Consider the following 20329-nt stretch of genomic DNA (forward strand, 5'->3'; position numbering starts at 1 on the left):
ATATGGTTAATCCGTTTTATTGATTTTCCTTTCTTGCGGGATAAATATGTAAATTCTGTCTTTATGAGATGGATCAGTCATCTCTCTCTCAGCTAGTTGTTTCAGATCAATCAATCAATCATTTATTTTGATTCTCTGACATAAACAATACAAAAAGTAAATGGACAAAACAAAATGCAAAGATACCTGAGAGACGGGCATACCTTAAAATAAAATTAAGAAGCGTACAATGTACGTGCCCGCCCGCCCACTAAAAAAAAAAGAAAAGGAAGAACGCGATTTAGAATCGGGCAGTATTTTTAAAGCAATTTAACAAAAACAACAAATTGAAGTAGATAATTGAATGTAGTAAACTTCTGACAACTTCTTCAGTCTTTAATTGATGAAAATTTGAACCACATCAATCAAAGACTGAAGAAGTTGTTAGAAGTTTACTACATTCAATTATCTACTTCAATTTGCTGGTTTTGTTACATTGCTTTCAGAGAAATGCCCGATTCAAAATCGCGTTTTTCTGTTCCGCTTGTACTTCAATGAAAACTGTCAGGATTGTTGTAATTTTGGTTATTCTGTTATTAGCCAGTGTTGCGGAAGTAAACAAAAAAGTCGATGTTCCGTATAAAAAAAAACATTAGAATCGGCGAATGAGTCATCGCGGGCTATTTTTTTTATTCTCTGCGTCATACCGGCTCATATTCCAAAAGTCAGCTGGCCAGTTTTATTTTGGTCACGTGAGTGAGCACGTGTACCTTCGTATGAGAATTTATCTATTATGTTTCTGTGTTTACCTGAATTTTTGGTCAAGCAGGGTATCGTTAGTACTCGAGTACTTAGTATTCGAGTACTTTAAGCCGACACAGTTCACTAATAATGTACCGGTACTAATGTACTACTACTACCGGCCAATTAAATCGGTACCATACCGGTAGCCGCTAAGCCAGTACCGGTACAACAGTAAGCGTTTGAAATACGCTCACCACCGCACCTCTGATTACCGTAGGTACGGTACTCTGCGTGGCTTCGCAGGTTCGAATCCCATGCGGGAATGGTTAACGGTATGTGCGAGCGGATTCTTCACCGCCATAGGGTGATTCACATAACTGCTGGTAGGTTACCGGTACCGATCTGTAGGCCGGTATACGGTACGGTACCGGTATGATTTACAGGAATCATACCAATATTACATTACCTGAATCAGTGGTTTTCAATTTTTTTTAAACGACAGAACAACCTGTCGAATCATTTAATTACTAATAATATAACTGTATGGATGACAACAGACTCTGATGACCCCAAATGTGTGCGAGAGGATTGCTGGACTGCTCGCCGCTGTAGGGTGGTTCCCGTAACCGCTGATCGCTTGCGGCTTCCTCCACCATCAAGTCCATGCTTCCGAAAACAAATACTAGGCTAACCAATTCCATACCCGACTTGGACTGGTAACTGGACGAGAGGCCGTAGTTTGCCATATGATTAAGCCATCTTATCAGCTTTCCTCTCACCGGGATAAATATGTAAATCCTATCCTATATAAAATAAACTATACAATTTCTTAATAAATAAATTCAATAACTGTTAAACTTGGGGGAAAGGCATGGAAAAGCATTCTATAAAGTCCAATAAATATGATTTTTTTCCCTTTCAGGATAGTATGGTGTATTATTATACTGTTGTTTGCTGGCTAGAATTTATGCTGTTCAACTCACGTTGAATATAAGTTGTCTTGTATTGAAGTTTTTTCGTTTCAAGTCATTGTGCTTCGTTTGTGTGAAGACAGAAAGGCACTTATCGCAGTCATAGTTGCAGAGTCATTAATTTAATAGCTATGTATCTTTTTGGAAAAACAAGGAAAAAAACGACACTAAGGAAAAAAAGAGTTATTAATTTAACAGCTATGTATCGTGTTGGAAAAACAAGGAAAAAAACGACACTAACTTTTGTTCTTCTGAGATTGTTTCAAGGGATTTTCTTTATTCTGGTCTTACTTGAGGTCTGGAAGCAATATGAAACATATTCTGAGATCCGTGAGCTTGTGTCTGGAAAAATTACCATCAAGAAACATAAATTTGGTCCTCAAAACGATTACACTAAATGTAATGAGCTGGAGAGGAAAGCTGAGTATTCCCAATGTAAATGCAGTGATTTATCTTCGGGTGTGAGTGCTTTAAAATGCTCTGAAGAACATGGGCAAAAACAAACGTTTCAACCAGGCTGCCCTCAGGAATGTGTTGATGGAAACAATGACGATAAGAAAAAGAGTGCGGGTGCGTCGACAAATTCCAATCCTCAGCAGACCGCTCAAATTACGTCAGGCGGGAATTCCGCAAGTGAGGGAATTTCGAGTCAAGGTTCTTATGGAACGGGAGACGGGGATGGTGACCCTGAAAAAAATCGGCGAAATCGGAAAATCGTTTCGGGATGCGCAAATGATAATGGAATTTCAGTCAGGGAAAACCAGGATGAAAACAACGGGAACCACGATGAAAATAGAGAAAACTCATATGAAAATGAAGGGAACACAATTTTGGAACACAATCGCGGAGGACACTCTTCTATAGCAACAGCAGGAAATAGCGGACGGACGGACAGAAATGAAAGAAATGTGGAGAGTGAACAAAACGATATCGCTGAAATTAATCAAAGGCGAACTTCAATAACACACCCCACCCAACAAGAGCAAATTCAGCAAGCGTTTTCGCCTTCACATGGTACGAACAGAGGTGATCGAACGAAACCCAATCGCAGGGGACAAGAACACTTAGACATAAGCATAGGGCCTGGTCACGGAATTAATCACGATAACCAACAGATGGATATACCAGTCAGACCAGAAAGAAATGGGGTGGTTTCGCCTCCTAGTGGAAAACAATTTATCGAGCGTCGTGTTTATGATCCAGCTTTATCACCCGGCGAGGGAAGCAGCACTCAAGGCACGTCTGGAAATGAAAACCATAGAAGGTTTGATTTCATGTTTTATTGTAGTAACCGGGATTTTGAATGGCTCTGAGAGGGAGGCCATAAGAAAATGAAAAGAGAGTGCATGTTTTGACAATCACAACCTGTTTTGCTGCTCTCGACTTATACCTGCTGTGATGAGTAATTAGTGAGTAGTAATCGACTTTATGCCTATGACTTAAATGCTCCATCAAGATACTGCTGTAGCCACTTTGATTATTAACCTGCATGGGTTTGCAGACTGTGGTTCTTCATATGATTAGGCTGTTTTATCGTATTTCCTTTCCCTGGAATAACTATGAGAATTTTTTTCTTCAACAGAACAATTCCACATAAACGAAGACTTCCAGAACCAGCATTTACTGATACGGGACAAGGAGAACACCAGCCTATTGTAGGTGTTGAGTTTCAATGTGTTTTCCTAGAATAGTAGTTTTCAAACGTTGGGGCACGCTCCATAAGGGAAGCGTAGACAATTTTTTAAGGGGGCTATTTGAAAAAATTAATATTTGTCAAATTTGATCTTGCCCGCATCGAAAAATTTGATTATTTCTTTCGTGTTTAGGTCAGAAAACGTCCACGTCTCGGCCCAGAACAATGTCCGAATAACCAACATGACTTTGTTCCACGTATGCCTCGTTCCAGCGTCGTTGATCGAAGGCTTGGTGATGAAGATCCTACGAATAATGTACGTCAGTAATTCATCTTGTGCTAGATGTCATATTATAGCTTCACGCTGATGTCCAGATGTCATATAATAGTGTTAACCTTTATAATATAGCCATGGTAAAGCGGATGTCATATAGTATTGCTCACCCTTATATCTGGTTGTCATATGTTTGTGCTCACTTTGGCATCTGGATGTCACATGATAGTGCTTACAGTTAACATGAATATGGATGAGCTGGATATAAAGTCAAGTTTATTTTTTCCAACCAGTAAAAATACAAAAATCATGCAAAAAATAAAGGGAAAAAATTTTAATTTACTGGGGGGGGGGGGGAGTCACGGGGAACCAAATAGGCCTAGAAGTTATCGAGCAGTGACATCCTAGGTTCAAACATCTGTACTCCCGAAGTATGTCAACCAATATGCGGACACTGGAATGTAGTATGTGTAACAGGTTAGGGTTAGGCCTTAATTTCAGTTACAAATACTATGGGAGTCACTTGGCCAGTCCCCGAACTCATAATAAAACTAAAATAAGGAATAGAATTATGGCCTAACCCTAACCTGGTACACATACAACGTTCTGGTGTCCGCCATCTTGTTTCACATACTTCTGGAGCGACAAAGCATCTTTTTTGACAGATTGGGGAGGATAGACCACATAGTGGGTTTGTGTGGCGCAAGTGATTACATAAGTTGGTTATTTCTGCTGAATATTTTAATGAAGAACAATTTGTTAAAATATGCTCAATGAAATGTGACGTTGACAGCATTAATATATTTGAACATTTCTTTTGTTTTTAGGTGAGAAATCGTCCACGTCTCGACCTCGAACAATGTCCAAATAACCTTCGTTCCAGTCGTGTTGATCAAAGACATGTTGATGAAGATCCTACGATTAATGTAAGTTAGTGCGTCATAGTAGAGTTTGTGTGGTGCAGGTGATATCGCAAGTTGGTTATATGGCCCACCGACAAAAAAGTTGCAACCATCGGTCTATAATATGTGTAGGCCTATAAATATGCATTCCAATAATAATAAAAGACTAAGAAATAGAAATACTGGATGCAAATATAGCATTTCTCCCTGATCGGGCGACGTGGATATTTCCTCCTCGATCAAAAGACGCCGTTAAATTTCCTCTCTGATTGGGGACTGCTGGAATAATCAAAATATTGACTATTTTGGTATGAGCAAACGAAATAAGAATGTCACATTAACTTTAGATTGGCTAGGAGTCACAACGTCCCGATCGTAGTCACTTGGCTAGTCCCGATCTTGTAATAGAACTAAAATAGGGTAGATTGGAATAGAATTATGGCTTGACCCTAACCTGGTACACATACTATGTTCCGGTGTCCGCCATCTTGGTTCACATATTTTTGGAGCGCCCAAATATCTTATTGGACATATTGGGGAAAATGAATCACATAGTAGGGTTTGTGTGACGCAGGTGGTGTCACAAGTTGGTTATATGGCGCATTGGCAAAACCGTTTTCTTTCAAATTTGGGATTTTTGAATTAAATTCCTGCAGAATATTTTAAGATATGCCCTGAACAATTTTTAAAATATCCTCGATGAACCGTGACATTGACACTTGACAGCATTAATATATTTGAACATTTCTTTTGTTTTTAGGTCAGAAATCGTCCACGTCTTGGCCCAGAACGATGTCCGAATAATCGCCGTGATATTGCTCTACGCTTGCTTTATTCCAACGGTCGAAGGCTTGATGATGAAGATCCTACAAATAATGTAAGTCAGTAATTCATAATAGGGTGTGTGTTGCACGGGTGATATCACAAGTTGGTTATATGGCAAAAAAGTTGCAACCTTTGGTCTCAATTATGTGTATATATATGTATTACAATAATAACAAATAACTAAGCAATAGAAATCTTGGTTGCAAATACAACATTTTTCCTCGATCAAGGCAGCTGTAAATTTCCTCACTGATTAGATAACGCTGATATACTCAAAATATCAAATATTTCGGTTTGGTTGGGTACGAGCGAATGAAATAAGCATGTCTCATTATCTTTAGATTGCCTACGAGCCACAACGACCCGATCGTACTTTCTACCATCCTCCAGAGATTCTCAGAGAAGGGAGGTGAGTTAAAGATCTTGGTTTTTTACCCCATTGAAACCTCACTCAGGGGGTTATAAATTGGGTCGGAGATACTGGAAAGATCTCCAGATCTTATATATTTAATGAAGACAATTATCAAGGTGTAGAATACACAGTGATAGAAAAGTAACGCAAAATTAACAGAAGTTAAGATGAAATGCTACTTAAAACATTTAATCACTGATTTTTTTAACAGTGCTGAATTATAGTGAAATGCCATTTAAACATTTCATGACTGACGCATTAACAGTTACTTTTTTAAGTTACCATGACAGAAAATTTTACTTTATTTTTGCGAAACTTTTTTAACACCCAGTGTAATCTGAAAACAGGATAAATGATTTAAATAGATAATTTAGCAAAAGTCATCATATCATGTCCTGCTGAAGTTTGTATGCTGAATCCCACCTTTTTGAAATATGAAAAAATTTTTTTTTTTTTTGTATCATAAATAGCAATTTTCTGTAGCTTAAAAACACTTTTTAAACCCTTGAGACTTTTGAAAACACGTTTTCTGGTCTCTGGACGGACCCATCTACCGTTACATTCTAATCTTGGCAATTAGAAATTTTATACACCTGGCTAGGCACCTGCTCTATTTGTCCCTGATTTGAAGGTTGTGAACCAATCATGATGGTGCCCCAACCATCAGAAAAAATTTGAAATCTTGTAGAATTATATTTTTTACACCATTAGTTACATTCCTGCGAACCCTTTATCGTTAGTAGTTTTTATTCATTATTTCTCTGTTCGGTGCTCCCGAAGTATGCGAACCAAGATGGCGGACATCGGAACGTAACATGGGTAACAGGTTAGGGTTAGGCGATAATTTTTTTCCAATTTTCTTATTTTAGTCCTGTTATCAGTTCGAAGACTAGCCAAGAGCCTCCCGTAGTATTTATACCTAAAATTATGGCCTAACCTTAACCTAGTACACATGTTACGTTCCGATGTCCGCCATCTTGGTTCGCATACTTCGGGAGCCCCCTCTGTTCTTTATTTCCATGTTTACCTTTCATATTTATTATGCAGTAATCTAATTCTAACTTGTGTTTGTTTCAGGTTTAACATTACGGTACTTATAATTTATGAAATTACCATGTCCAAGTTTTGTTGGGTCTTAGAATGGATTTAGGTTATTTATAGAATAAAATGCATTCCTACTTACGAAACATTCAACTTCAGGTATGGTTTAATTTTGCAAGTGGTGTTTGTATTGTGTTGGAATATTTCAGGATAGTTTTGAATTTCCTAATTTTTTTACCATTAGGGACATTGCTGCAAGCCCCGTGACGATTCAGCAGCATCCACTTCAAAGTTCTAGGATAGAAAGTTATGGGTGAGTAACGGGAATTATCATTTCGGAATTAAATACAAGATGATCACTAAAAAAACAGAAAATTTATCAAACAGCTATTTTTCTCATCCATCATATTCATCTGGGTACTCCCGTAGAGTGTGTATCGGGTTAGGTCATACTTTTATTCCGATTTTCTTTATTACTTATCGATTTTAATCGGTAAGTATGTTGATAGGTATTTGTCTGTTTGTCTGTCTGTTAGATGCACGCGATATCTCACAAGGAAGCGAAGTTGATTCTGCTCCAAATTTTGCATGTGCATTCATCATAGCTCGGATCAGAAGCCTATTGATTTTCGATGAATTATGTCATATAATTAGCGAGTTATCAATTAATTAGTGATAGGACACAAGGTGTCACTATGGAGTAAGAGCGCTGTTTTGGGGATCCTTTTACCTTTGATCGATAAGTCTTCGCTCTCCGAACGAATGGACCGATATTCTCGTTTTACTTCTATTACGATTCCGGAAATTATCTGTGTTAGCCAAGTTTCATTCCCTTCACACAACTTGATGTAAAGTAGGCAACAAAATTATTTACCTCCATATTTGTACACATGCTTCGGGAGTGGCTTCATCAGACATTCAAATTTTCCACCCTGTTTAATTTATCAGGAAAATTTAAATTCGTTAGATTTGAGTATCTTGAAATAAATCTGAATTCATTATATTTGTTTCTCCCATTTGAAAACTATCATTTTGAGCAATTGAAGTTTTATGGTTTGACCAAAAAGAGTTGAAAATCAATCAAAAATGAGACTATTCAAATTTTATTTCAGAATTTTTCAAGACTTTCCGCTGAATGAAGAACAACAAGCCGCTTCGCGGCGTCGCCCGGAAGTTCGTGATTTGGATGACTATGATGGAAATCTGGTAAAACTTTTATTAGTTATCGATTTTAATCGTGAAGTATGTTGATAGGTATTTATCTCTCTGTCTGTCTGTTAGATGCACGCGATATCTCTCGAAAGCGAGATTGAATCTGCTCCAAATTTTGCATGTGCATTCATCATATGTCAAACCAGAAGCCTATTGATTTTGGATGAATTATGTTGTATAATTAGCGAGTTATTAATTAGTTAGTGATGGGACACAAGGTGTCACTATGGAGTAAGCGCGCTGTTTTGGGGGATCCCCTAACTTTCAATCGATAAGTCTTCAGTCTTGACCGATATTCTCGTTTTTATTTTATCGAGTTCTGCTGCCTGTCATTGGCCCTTGCAGGCGATCCCCCCTCTTGGCCCACGAATATCTTTTCGCTTCCAATTTTGGCCCTCTGTCAATCAACTTTGAGAATCACTGCTTTTATTACTGTAAGGCTAAGCGATGGCCACATTCCGCATTTTTGTGTGGCCCATGTGATATCTTAAGTTGGTTATACGGCCCACCGGCAAAAAATATTGCAACCCCTGGTCTATAATATGTTTATAAATATTTATTACAATAATAATAAATATCTAGGGAATAGTGATACTGAGTGCAAAGTTAAATTTCCTCCCTGATCGAGGGACGCAGATAATTTTTTAGATTCCCCGACACTCCCCATATTTGGGAACGCGGTTCATTTCATAACCGATCCTGGAATGCTGATATGATCAAAATAATAAACCCTCGGTTCTGAAAAAGTGATATTTGCCCCATTATCTTTAGATTGCCTACGATCAACCAAGGCAGGATCGTACACTCAGTCATCCCGCAAGTCCCAGAGAAGGAATGCCCTGGTAAGTTGAGGATCTTGTGTCTTCGGTTATTAATCTCATGCGTTGTTCGCTTTGCACAAGCTAACTGTTGAGGCATTGCCATAGGCATAAAACTAAATTGGACTCAGATATAGGCTTCGCAACGCAATGGGATTGGGATTACTTGCACATATCAGATCAAACAAAATTATAAACTCGTTGTGCGGGCCGCACCCTATATTGGCACTTCTCCAAACACTGCACAATTTTTTCTTTTGGTTCATGGACCGCAGGATGCACACCCCTTTTCTATGCGGTTGAAGAGTCTTGCTGCACACTAACATCAATGTATTTCTGTAACGTCAGTTGATTCATTATATACAAAATATACATTTGTGTTAGTCTGTGGCAAGAGTCTCCAATCACTCAAAATAGTCATTACTTATCGATCTTGATCGGTAAGTACTTTGATAGGTTTTTGTCTGTTAGACACTTTTGTATGTTACGCAATATCTCATGAAATCGAGGTTGAATCTGCTCCAAATTTGGCATGTGCATTCATCATATCGTGGACCAAAAGCCTATTACTTTTGGATGAATTATGTTGTATAATTAGCGAGTTATTAATTAATTAGTGATGGGACACATGGTGTCGCTATTGAGTCAGAGCGAAGGAATCGAAACTGCAGTTTCTGTTTTGGGGGATCCCCTAAGTTTCGTCGCTGCGAACAATTGTGTGCGTAACAATGCCCTGTCTGCGATGTGGAGCGTTTCGGTGTTTTGCTTACACGTCGTTGGATCGATAAGTTGGCGGTCTCCGATTGCTATCTCGTTTTCTCTCTTACCACAGCATTCTTTCTTTATAACTTACGGATCCACCAGCGAATAGATAAGTAAGTACAAATTTTAATGTTGTCAGATCCATCAGTTGAATTGTAAATTTATTTCAGGATCTGCGGACAGTGCGGAATTCCGGAACATCCCGATGCCCCTCAGTTCTGTCCTGTATGCGGAGTTTTTCTGTGCGAAGAACATATCAGACAACAACATCGATGCATATATGATGTGAGTAGAAATTAAGCAATAATATTTTCATACAAACCTTCCTTTGGCCATTATGACTTGGAACAAAGCCATTTACAAGCAGCGTGGGAAGGTACTCCTGTAGTGTGCGAGCCAAGATGGCGGACATCGGAATGTAGTATGTATACCTGGTTAGGGTTAGGCAGGGATAGCCATTTCCAAATACCAAACTATTCCGAATACATTCTAAAATCAGACATAACACATTTTTGTTTTAGTTTATTAAATCCCAGTAAAATAGGAGATAAGCTTCAATAGAAATATCAGAATAAAGCCACAAACCAACAGTATATGTACACAAAGTACTTGTTGTATGATATGATACTATGTTGTTTTTTCCAGCGGGTTTTCGATGATCCCCCAATAAATGATGAACAGCAAGCAATGGAAGGTGGAGAAGAAAATGCAGAAATTGAGGGACAGGAGGAAGATCAAGACTAACATGAATTTGAAAAATTTGAACAAAAAATAGACAACAAAAACGATAATTTTCAAGTAGCTTCAGTAATATGTTGCACATTTTTCATTTTTGGTGCTATAGAAAATGTGTAAAATATTCTGCCCATGTTCCACATGAATGGACATAAGCGGTAAAAAGTTCTGTAACCTATCTGGTAGAAAGTCACATTCCTGCTTTATATACATCCCGTTACCTAGTTGATGTAGTTTAAAATGTGTTTACTAATGAGTTGTTCAGTAATACTACAGCAAAAACAAAGCCAAAAACAACAAAATTTTTCCCTGACTAGAAAGCGTTGCCTTAATATGTCCATTGTGAATTTTTTTTAACTCACCAAAAATTTATGCACAGGTATATATTTTATACGAATTTTTGGTGCAATTTGAAATTTTAAATCAAATATTCTGTCCACTGTAGTAGTCTGTTACTTGGACTTCTTCAAATGAAATTTATGCAAATATCTATTCACTTCAAATCATTCTATAAAACATTTCGAATCACGGAGACAAAATCAGTTACCTCCATATTGGTAATCATACATCAGAAGCGCCGAAAAAAGAGCAACTATTGAACCAGTGAACTCTCAATTCTCAAACGTTTTGTTTTAATTACCAATAAGTGCAAACAACCTAAAACATTCCCCTGTTCGAATCTCATTCCCCTCACCTCACGGTCTTGATGCCAAACTTCAAAGATTCCGGCCTTCCAAACGATGGTAGCTCTTTTCATATCGTCATATAACGGGGGTTTATAAAATAGCCAAATTCGGCCCGTTGGGTCATTTCCGCCTGATGCTGCCACAATCAAACTAAAACCAAATTTAGATTTTTAACATAGAGGGTCGATTATATTTAGTTTGGGTACGAAGCTTATGGTTTTCCACCTTTGCAACATTGCTAATATTGTTCATCGTCTCACATCACACATACATGGCATGCGGGTGTAGGTGGGTAACATTTTTGGCCCCTGATTCAAGAACCTCGCCCACACCTGACCTACAATGTTCCATCTTGACTCATTGTTCAAATCTCACCTTACCCAAAGTGTAAAAGTTAGTTGGCAGTGCCGTACTGCAAATATTTTTCGGTCCTTTAAAAAATATCAACTTTTTACATATCATAAGATTACTGTTTTTTTAGAAAGCCAGTTTTCGAGCGAATGAATAAAAATAAGCGGAACATTTTACTCACTGTTCATAGTTAGAAATTATAATTTTTTATTTTAAATCAATTTATTTAATTTTTTTATTAATTTATTTTAAATCAATGTTATTAGTTCAGCATGATTGCAGTATATAATTAAGTTCCAGCATTCAGTTCTAATTCATGAAGTATTTTTCCTTCGTCATATCGCTAGACGATAACTTTAATTTCTTTAGACAAAACAATATGTGACCAAATAAAATAGTAAATTCTTTGGTCTTGTTGAAATTGCTGGTTTTAGTGAACAAGTAATATTAGATCCCATGGTTGTTCTATTTTTTGTATTCATAGAATGAACAATTTTAAAAGCCATATCCCAGTTGTTCCCAAACCTGACACTCAGTGGCCCTCTGGGCTCGAATAGTAATAGCTAATTTCTTTTCATCAGGTTTCTATCAGTTGTTTTACACGCCCCACCATCGAGAATAGTGCCCCGTTGGGGGGCCCAGTTTGGGAAAGTTTGTCCATTTCACAGTTTTTTTTATTAATTTGTGCCTTCTAATGTTTTGCTATATGATTGGGCGCTCCAAAGTATTCATACCAAGATGACGCACAACCTGAACTGTAACCTAGTACACATACAATGTTCAAGTTCATTTTGGTACAAATACTTCGGGAGCATCGATGATTGAGTTTAATATGCAACTGTAAATATATATGAGACAGACAATCGCCAATTGTTCCCTGCCAAAGGTTATGCAACGGACTTTAAGATATGGGAAGTGGGCCTCCTAATTTAGAATTGTTTGTCATCTTTGAATGTTCTGTCATTTTTGGCCCAAGCCTTGTTTAACAAGATTTGTGTTTTTTGTTGTGAATGCGTGTTGGTGATCGGGCACATGATACTCATCATGTTTTAAACTTTTTTTAAAGGTTTCGATCGCTTTCCAGAATTCTCCATTTTTTATTTTATTTGTATCCTATTCTGGAGTTTTCGAAATAAACTATCTATCTTTACCACACACTTGTCATTCTGCCAATACTCATTGTTACTCAGATATTTTTATTTGTTTACATGTTTGTTTGAAGGTGCTGCTTTGTTGATGGTGCATTACAGTTTGTGACAGGCTCGCTGAAAGACCTGTAAATGTGTCAGTTTTGAGGGCAAATAAAATTTTCATAGACTAATAAAAGGTATATGAAGCCTCAAGAAAAATTAGCATTTTTGATCAAAAAAAAAGGTTAACAATGATTTTTGTGGTTTTTCATGTATTTTCATTGTTTTTGCAAGATTTCTAATGGTTTTCGCTGTTTCTGTAAGTTTTTCACGTCTTTTCCAGTGACTTTACAAGTTTTCTGGGGAGTTTTCATTGTTTTATGAATTTTTTGAATATTATTTTTTTAATATTTGGGTCGCTTAAAAAAAGGTTGGAACCACTGTGTTAGTATATTAACCTTGGTTTTTCTTTGTTTCTGGTCGACATATTCATCCTATTCAAGATTAATGGCAGTATGGTGGCTTATTCATATGGCGAACCCCCCTCCATCTTGTTTCCAGTCAATGTTCCAGCTAGTTAACTAGTTATTCCTTTCAACTGCATCTTAGTCTGGTTTGGTTGGATGTGATACTAATTCTAGTGATTCCTCAATAAACCATAATTAGATACGAACAGAGACTGGTAGAAGTTTATTACATTTAATTTTGATCCAACTTTATTTTATTTTTTTTAATTGAGTTAAAGTATTGCCCGATTTTGCACGGCATTCTTTTTTATTTTTTGTAGTCCACGAACTTGTATTTTGGGCAACTTTTTATGGATTTAGGAATTGCAGAATCGCGCTCAAGCAGGTTTGCTGCCACCGCTGGTCGATCGGTTAGGGCTTCATCCACCACCAAGTCGATACTTTCAAAAACTAATAACTGGTTGGGCGCGTATTTGTACTTTTTTACCTTCATTTTGGGTTATGTTTGCCTTCCAGGTATCTCTGCATTTTTTTTGTCCGTTTATTTTTTGTTTTGTTCTGTTTTATGTCAGAATATCGAAATAAAATGATTGATTTTACATTAAAAGGAGGTAACAATGGATTTTGTAGGGTGTTTGTTTTGTAGCGTCAATTATTAGTCGCCCCTGTTAGCAACATGGCGCACATCGCATTTTAGTTTGAGCCGGGGGGGTTGGGGGCTTTTTCAACGTTGCTCCTGAAGTATGTGCACCAGGATGTCGCATAACCTGAACCCTAACCTGTTATACATGCTATGCTTAGGTTGTGCGCCATCTTGGTGCACATACTTCAGGAGGTCCTTTTCAACAACATTTTGCTCTGTTTGTTATTAATCAACTGACACCCTGCCATTTTTTATCTTACCATCAATTCTTCCTTCGAGCGAATGCTTGGATAACTTCGACAGCAAAGTAAGTCGGCGAAGAGCTTTTTGGGTTATCTGCGGCGCATAGTGGACATCGAGTAGGGTAGTAGACGGAAGAGTGGAACGATATGTCTCACAGCTTTTTATTTTAGGAGGAAGGGGGTGTCCAAATTGAGGGGGGGGGGAGAAATTTTGGTATTGGTGATGAAACTATTTGTAACTAATAAAAATGTGTTATGTATTTGATTGATTTAATTTTAATAGATCATTTTCTCTGGCATGGGAGCCATTGTCTGAATGGTGAGCAAAAACATGCAATCTAATATTGAAGTAAGGTAATATTACTATTTTTCGTTTTCGAGCAACATCAAACCAGTGAATGTATCTCTCTCAGATTATTCTAAATTTTTTATGCAGGGTGTCCATGAAGTTCCTTTACAGTTTCAATTTTGGTATGAAATCAGTTTTCGATATATCTCTAGGTTTGTTGTTTTTTAGTCAGTAATTGCTCAAACATTTTTACTTCATCTAATACATCTGTGAGGGTCAAAATAATATATGGTATCGATAAATTACCTTCGCAATTTTTAGACCTTACGACCTCCCGACTCCCTTTATTTATAGTCTTTCGCACTGAATAAGACTTTTTTTCCTTGTTCAGAGCGAAAGGAGCAAATAACCGTGATATAAACACTGTAAAAGAGTAAGTTAATGAACTTCAGAAATCTAATTATAAGACTCAAAGGGCGGAGAAGAAAGCGAAGAGAACTTCGATCTCAGGTATTGAGACAGCTGGGTGGTGGCCGCGCTAGTCGATGTGAATGTGCGAGTAGGTCGGTTGTTTCATGTTTTATATATTTATTATAATTTGATTGGATGTGATTCTATGGATTGTTACTTATCGATTTTAACCGGTAAGTATGTTGATATGTATTTGTCTGTCTGTTTGTCTGTTAGATGCACGCGATATCTCACGAAAGCGAGATTGCATCTGCTCCAGATTTTGCATGTGCATTCATCATATGTCGTACCAGACGTCTATTGATTTTGGATGAATTATGTCGTGTAATTAGTGAGTTATTAATAAATTAGTGATGGGACACAAGGTGTCACTATGGAGTAAGAGCGCTGTTTTGGGGGATCCCCTAACTTTCGATCGATAAGTCTTCGGTCTCTGACCGATTCTTGTTTCGTTTTGTCAACGAAACTGGAGGGCGAATAAAGTTCAAATTTTCAATAATTAGAATAGTCGAAGAATCGCCAGAACGGCGTTACTTTTTATTTTTCAAAATTTCTCTCATATCCACGGGGTCGGGTCTTTCATACAAAAGCATTACTCATTATTTGCTAATAAATTCCCCGAGTATTTGTCACGCTCAAATCTTGTTACAGCGCTAAACAGCGGAGAAAAAATGATAAAAACAGACCGATTTTTTGATGTGTCGTATCTGTTGTTGGCCGCAACTGATCGATGTACAGGTTGGTCATATATTTTATTGTAATTTAATTCAGTGGTTCCCAAATCGCGAACCACGGGCCGATTACGACCCGCGTAACAATTTAATATGCCCCACCGAACTAAAATTTACTTTTTTACGTCATTATCAGAAGTCTCCGGTCTCCGACCGATATTCTCGTTTACTTTTCGATAGATTATTTATGGCGAAAAGCCCTTTGATATAGAAAGAATCCAACAGTCAGGTTCAAAATTTGCGGCCAGACTGCACAAATGACAGTGCTATATGTATTTCATTCTGTACGTTATTTATTCGAGGGAGCATCGCGCACAACTTTATTGCAGATCACCATTGTATCTTGTGCTTACATCATGGGTCGGCACACTTTTGTCGTTCGCGGGCTTTTATGGATTAAAGGTTGCAAGTCATTGCCGGGACGCACATATTTTGAGAAAGTTAAAAACCGAGGGAATGGCCAATGAATAACATTTTTTCACTCGGATTTCAGTTAAATTTCAAGCAGCGCGCGAAGACTGATCATTTGAATATTTTCTGCGCCATCAAACCATTTGCACTCAGCATCAACTTTTTACGTTCTGCTGCCATTTGTTTGGTCATGGTCAATTTATAGGCTCATTAAACAAGTGATTGTGAATTGTATACTTGTTAGGTTATAATACAATTTTGCGTCTCAAAACGAATTCTGTTACGTAGAATATAATCGTCAATACATTTGTTTTGTTAATATAATTCAGTGGAGCGTCGCGGGCCGGATTATACTGTTCCGCGGGCCGTAGTTTGCCGACCCTTGGCTCACATCCTGTCTCCATATTCAACCGGAAACTCTCGCTATAAGAGGATTCTAATATATTATTCTTCTATGTTTTGCTAGAAGGGGCTCAACGGGTGTCGCGGTACTCATTATTATCAGAGATAGCCGTACTTATTCTTCTTCCTTTTGCTTGCTTATAAAGTTTTGATTACCCTGCGTGGATTTCCAGGTTCAAATCCTATGTTTAATGACTAATTGCGAGAAGATTGCTGGACTCCTCGCCGCCGCCGAGTGGTTCATGTGACCGCTGGTCGGTTACGGCTTTCCTTACCAACAAGTCCATGCATCTAATTCTAAAACAAATGAATGGTCAACTACTACCACACCCGAATGGTTAAAATTAAGATATTTCATCTCCGCCGTGCATGAAACATTGTAAACCAAAAATAATAATAAATCTAGTAAAACAAAAATCGGACGAGCGGCCGTGGCTTGCCATATAATAAAAAAAGCCGGCTTAACATATTTTCTCTCCTCCGGGGTAATTAGAAAATATCTGACCTCCTCGATTAGCGTAAATATAATAAAAATCCAAACTCGTGATTTGTGGAGCTATGTAGGCTAAGGTCTTTTGTACTGGAAATCATTGGTGTGCAACCTTTAATACAGCGCGGGCTGCACCTTTTCTTACCATAAGCTTTCTAGTACTTACAGGCACAAAAACTTTGGGTATAGATCTTATTACAGTAGTTGTTCGCTTCGCACAGGATAGCTGTTAAGGCATTGTAAAGTCATGGGCATGGATAATAAATTTGGCTTAGGTATAGGCTTCGCAACGCAAAGGATTGGAAATACTCGGACGTACCAAATTAAGTTAATAATTCGTTTCACGGGCCGCACATCATTCAAAATTGGCGGCGCGTCGGTGTGGCTCAATGGGCTAAGCGTTAAGGAATACGCTCGCCACCGCTTCTCTAATTACTCTGCGTGGGTTCGCAGGTTTGAATCCCATTCAGGGATGGTTATGTTCGAGAGGATTGCAGGACTCCTCGCCGTCGTTGGGTGATTCACGTGACCGCTGGTCGGTTACGGCTTCCTCTACCACCAAGTCCATGCTTCCGAAAACAAACAATATAACTAATCCCATACCCGACTTGGAATGATAACCAGACGAGAGGCCGTGGTTCGCCATACGGATAATCTTATCGGCTTTCAATCAATCAATCAATCAATCATTTATTCGTCGTCACAAAAACATCAAATGCACAAAAAATTGGTACAATAAATAAATATTATAATAATGATATTTCTGCGACAGGAGTCGCGAGGGACCATATTAGGTCTTCAAGCAGCGACACCTAAAGCGCTGTTACTGGTTCAGTGTAAAAAAAATAACTACATTTGCTACAAACATCGACTATGCAATAGTCGTTATGATGAAATATTTTGAATCATTGAAAAAATTCGCAGCAAACGCAACTTTACTAAAATCATATAATAGAGAAAAAAAAAAGAAAAACTTTCCTCTCTCCCGGGATAAATATGTTAATCCTATCCTAAAATTGGCACTTCTCCGTGTGCCGTATAAGACTTTTGTAGGGCCGCAGGTTGAACACCCCTGCTGCGAATACTTAGAAGCTAGGTGGCCGTCGGTGGCTATGTTTTTTGGTAAACTTGTGTAAACATACGTCATTTTCGCTATCACATGATGCTAGTACGTCGATAATGATCGGTTTCGCCACTTTCCCTGTAAGGATTCACCGTTAAATTATTCGTTTCTGGAATGTTTAACACGGATTATTATACCGGTTGCTAAGTTTTATGTGCGGCAATAATAGGCGGCAATCCTTGGCGCTAACTATAAACGATTAGGTATACCTAAATTCGGTTGAGTAAATGAGGAACTAATCGAGGGTCGAAGTACAGATTCATAACAAAGAAAGCTTATTTCGGCATCCGGTCATCTCAGTTTGTCTCTGATACTGTAATAACATGATTAAAAGTGTTGCTAAGAGAGTCAGGACGATAAAAAATTCTAATTAAATAGAAAGAGTTGAAGTGGAAGGTGAGAGTTTCACTGTTTTAGAAATGATCGCAGAAAATTGTAAATTTTTGAATTTAGGGGTGGTAAATATTTTGTACCCTATAGAAATGTGTTACGTATTTGACTGATCATCTTCCTGTCTTCAAACTGTTAGAGGCATACAGGCATATGAGCCACTCTCTGAATATTTAAAAACTTTTTTATTCAAGTTTAGAAGTTAGGTAAGTATGGTGTCACACCTAAAAAAAGGGCAGTAAGGCACACTATACAAATCGAATGACATTGTCCCGTTTCAGAGAAACCCATATTACAGATGATCAGACACCCCTCCTTTGGGAGACGTCTGGACATTGTTGTCCCTCAATATCGGTAATAATACAGTATAATGAAGTTGCGCAAAATACTACAAAAAAGCGCAATCTAATAAAGTCATCATTGAATTCCTCGAGAAAAAATAAACCGATTTACCGAAGAAATTTACCGTAGCATTCGAGAGTTTTTAGCAAAAAACGGCAACTTTGGTCAGGTGCCGGCCGCGATTAATTAAGATTATTATTGAGACAAGCATGGCGCGATATGAAGCATCTGACATGGTCCAGACGTCCCCTGTTTGTGAGACACATAGAGTGTTTGTTTTATTGAGCCAAATGGAGGGCAATTCTTGGAATTTGGATAGTGTGCTGTACTGAAGGGGGGTGTTTGAAATTTTATGGCAGTGTAGGGTTATCATTATGGCTTCCCCGCCTTCAATTCCAATAACTGTTTGACTAATCGCTTAAGCGAGCAGTTCCCAAACTATGGGTCGCGACCCACTGGTGGGTCGCAAAAGGTATCTTAGTGGGTCGTGAATAGATGTAGAAAGCTTTGATTAATTATACTAGTTATTAGGATCGGTGGCGACTCGAATACGTAAATCTTCAAAAAAACCAAAGAAATTAAATTGAATTTAAATTCTAATCTGTCAAAGTTTCCTTTTTACGATCTTCTCAAAGGAACAAAAATTTGCTACACAAAGACTAACCATGCGGCTTTTTTACACATAGCAGTTTTTGTACACTGTACAGCAATCTTGTTTCCTAGAAATTTAGACAGGATTTAGATTTATTTTCTTCTGAAGAATAACACTATGGTGTTTTTTTAAAAGATGTCTTTTGAGTTCATTTATCAAAAATAAAATTACATTGTAGAAAATCACGAGATTTTTTAATAAACATTATACAAAAACCGACATCCTTTGTTTTTATTTGTAATTCCTATACAAAAATCAAGTGACAAATATTGTGATTGTGACATCACACAATCTTGAATAGTAGTGTGATCTTCACCTTACCTCAGGCCAATGAACTTTTTCTTTTCCACACATTTTAAATTTATTTCAATGGTAGGGTTTAATTAAAATCATTTTTAAAATTCAAATTAAGTCTTATTTTCAGGCCAGGTCTTATTTTCGAGGTAACACAGTAGTTTTACGATGATTAGCCATTGCTGGCTTCTGTGTTATGTCATAAAAAGTTAAATGGGTCGCCATAAGCTGTGGTAATAAATAGTGGGTCGCAACTCTAAAAAGTTTAGGAACCACTGGCTTAGGCTATTGGACATGGACTGTTAACCGGACAAGGAGTTGTAGTTTGCCATGGGATGGAGCCGTCTTATCGGCCGGATAAATATGTAAATCCTATCCTATGCCAGGAGAGACTGGGAGAGGAAAGCTGATATGACTATATCAGATACTGGTAGCGAACCACGACAACCCCTTCGTATGCAAGTGAACTGCCTTCAGTGAAAATTTCTATGCCTGCCTAATTCATAACAAATTTTGTAGAGATTTTAGAAAGATTTGATTTTCTTTTCTTGAAAAACACTGTTGGATTTGCATAGAAAGTCGTAAAGATGGCTCAATTCAGCAATCATAAATATGGTTACCAGTCCGTATCGAATATAGCCTTAGTCAACCAGTCATTTGTTTTCAGATGAATTGACTTAATGGCGATGGAGGAAGCCATATCCGAACAGTGTTACCACATTAAAACAGAGAGGAGTTCAGCAATGAAAATATTCTAGTTTCTTTCTAATAATAGTAATCTCTAACCTGAATTTTAAAAAACGATTCTAGTATAATCCCCCCACTTAAAATAGGACATAAAATAATTAAATGGATATTGGCTTCCATATTTGAAAATATCGTAATTCTCTACTTTGTTATTTTGTTT

General features: G+C 37.7%; 1 protein-coding gene across 3 annotated transcripts; it reads left to right on the plus strand.

The window, feature by feature from the left end:
* Window positions 1–1646: 1646 nt before the first annotated feature.
* LOC120334293 (uncharacterized) lies at window positions 1647–13568 on the plus strand. 3 transcript variants are annotated; one of them, XM_078120650.1, is made up of 12 exons: window positions 1647–2767; window positions 2921–2958; window positions 3277–3349; window positions 3521–3643; window positions 4429–4527; window positions 5264–5380; window positions 5670–5737; window positions 7026–7094; window positions 7894–7987; window positions 8765–8835; window positions 9744–9858; window positions 10219–13568. In XM_078120650.1, the coding sequence occupies exons 1-12, from the start codon at window positions 1826–1828 to the stop codon at window positions 10315–10317; spliced, it is 1908 nt and encodes a 635-aa protein (XP_077976776.1). In that variant the 5' UTR covers window positions 1647–1825; the 3' UTR covers window positions 10318–13568. The 3 variants fall into 3 exon arrangements, 2 of the variants coding, with proteins under 2 accessions (XP_077976776.1, XP_077976775.1); XM_078120649.1 differs by having other exon boundaries at window positions 1647–2958; XR_013480720.1 differs by lacking the exons at window positions 8765–8835; window positions 9744–9858; window positions 10219–13568 and adding an exon at window positions 6818–6940 and having other exon boundaries at window positions 1647–2958; window positions 7894–7962.
* The last annotated feature ends 6761 nt before the right edge of the window (window positions 13569–20329 follow it).

Source organism: Styela clava, chromosome 15 (genome assembly GCF_964204865.1).
Source record: "Styela clava chromosome 15, kaStyClav1.hap1.2, whole genome shotgun sequence".
NCBI lineage: Eukaryota > Metazoa > Chordata > Ascidiacea > Stolidobranchia > Styelidae > Styela > Styela clava.